This window comes from Dipodomys ordii, unplaced genomic scaffold, assembly GCF_000151885.1.
Source record: "Dipodomys ordii isolate 6190 unplaced genomic scaffold, Dord_2.0 Scaffold180, whole genome shotgun sequence".
NCBI lineage: Eukaryota > Metazoa > Chordata > Mammalia > Rodentia > Heteromyidae > Dipodomys > Dipodomys ordii.
Genome location: NW_012267396.1, coordinates 349,212 through 351,250, shown reverse-complemented (window position 1 = coordinate 351,250; position 2,039 = coordinate 349,212). Strand labels below are relative to the sequence as shown.

General features: G+C 55.7%; 1 protein-coding gene across 1 annotated transcript in view; it reads left to right on the top strand.

Moving 5' to 3' along the window:
- Positions 1-1,611, top strand: part of Col5a3 (collagen, type V, alpha 3) — a 40,646-nt gene extending 39,035 nt beyond the window's left edge. The window contains exons 57-58 of the mRNA XM_013033927.1: positions 903-1,142; positions 1,228-1,611. Of these exons, the coding sequence (XP_012889381.1) occupies positions 903-1,142; positions 1,228-1,374 (387 nt within the window). The 3' untranslated portion in view covers positions 1,375-1,611. The remainder of the gene's footprint in view (positions 1-902; positions 1,143-1,227) is intronic.
- Positions 1,612-2,039: the final 428 nt, after the last annotated feature.

The following is a 2,039-nucleotide window of genomic DNA, read 5'->3' as shown; positions in this document are numbered from 1 at the left end:
AGTGCTCTACCATTTGAGCCACAGCACCGCTTCTGGCTTTTTCTGTTTATGTGGTGCTGAGGAATTGAACCCAGGGCCTCATGCATGCGAGGCAAGCACTCTACCACTGAGCCACCTTCCCAGCCCTCAAGCCAGTTTGTTATATTTTAAATCTATCTTATTTTAAGCCAGACTATGCAAAATACAGTTATATCCGTATAAAGAATTATGGGGCTGGGAAGGTGGCTCAGTGGTAGAGTGCTTGCCTTGCATGCTTGAGGCCCTGGGTTCAATTCCTTAGCACCACATAACCAAAAAGAAAAAAAAAACCTGAAGTGGCGCTGTGGCTCAAGTGGTAGAGCGCTAGCCTTGAGCTGAAGAGCTGAGGGACAGCGTCTAGGCCCAGAGTTCAAGCCCCATGACTGGACCCATCCCCCCCAAAAAAAAGAATTAACCTACCAGCCTGGCACTGGTGACTCACACCTGTAATCCTAGCTCCTCAGGAGGAGGCTGAGATCTGAGATTCATGGTTCCAAGACAGCCTGGGCAGGAAAATCTATGAGATTCTTATCTCCAGTGAACCCCCCCCAAAAAAAGCCAAAAGTGGAGCTGTGGCTCAAGGGGTAGAGCGCTAGCTTTGAGCCCAAAACAGCTCAAGGGAACAGTGCGCAGGCCCTGAGTTCAAGCCCCAGATCAGCACACATGCACACACCAAAAATCCTATCTATGTTGGACTGAATGGCCAAGACTCAGACGGTCCAGGATGAGCAGGGGTGGTGAGGGGCAGATGGGTCTCTAGTCTGTGGTGGCAACATGGCACAGGTGACAGATGTGCCACCAGGCAGATGCCAGGAGCTGGCTTGCTCACAAAACATGGGACCCATGGCACACACACCCCTTCTCTCCCTGATGTCCCCCCATAGTTCTCGTATGTGGACGCCGATGGAGCCCCGGTAAACGTGGTACAGTTGACTTTCCTGAAACTCCTGAGTGCCACGGCTCACCAGCGCTTTACCTACATGTGCCAGAACTCGGTCGCCTGGCTGGACGAAGCGACCGGTGGCCACGACCGCTCCCTCCGCTTCTTGGGGACCAATGGGGAGCAGCTGTCCTTCAATCAGACAGCGGCGGCTACCATCAGGATCCCCCATGATGGCTGCCGAGTAAGGCGGTGGGGGAAGGGTGGGGGAGGGCTCCCCTCCCTCCTTGGCCTTGAACTCACGTCCTGTGTGTCTTTCTGACCCTCAGCTCCGGAAGGGGCAGGCCAGGACCGTGTTGGAGCTCAGCTCTTCTCGAGTGGGTTTCCTGCCTCTGTGGGATGTGGCTGCCACGGACCTTGGTCAGACCAACCAGAAATTCGGCTTTGAACTTGGGCCCGTGTGCTTCAGCAGCTGAAGGTCTTGGGGCCGGGGGTAGAAAGAAGTAATGCGACGGATTCCGTGCTGTGGCTCTGACGGCGCCATATTTATTAGCTTCTGGGACTCTGGGTCTTGAAGATGGGTTTCTGTGGGTGTCTTCTCCCTGCCAGCCTGAGGGAGGGAGTTCTCTGGGTTCCCCAAGGTGGGGGGGCTTCACTGTGCTCTCCCTCTTTCTCCTCTGTAACCTTATCCACCCCTTCCCTAGCGCCCCCCCCCCAAAAAAACGAGCTTCAAACTCAGAGCTGATGAACTCCTCCCCACTCCCCCCCATGCCTGTGCCCACCCTCCCAGGCTGCCAACCCTTTGGTGCTACCTTTTGCCATAGTTAAGCACTGGATGTCCCCCCCCCTCTGCTCCCAGAGACCCTCCCCTTCACGCCCCCCCCACGAGCTGTGTGGCACTTTCCCCCTCCCCCCAGGCCTCTCTGGCTGCCACCAGGTAGTGTGGGGACCAAGATGGCGGCCATAGATCAGGATCCTTCAAAGGTGCTGCCCTATTTATCCCTCGGACTTGTTGTTGTTGTTGTTGTTGTGTGTGTGTGTGTGGTAACAACCTCTCCTGTGGTTATATTTAATCTGCTTCTTCCCTAGAGAAGGCTGAGGGGGAGGGGAGGGACATAGGGTCGGGGGTGGGGGGTGGGGA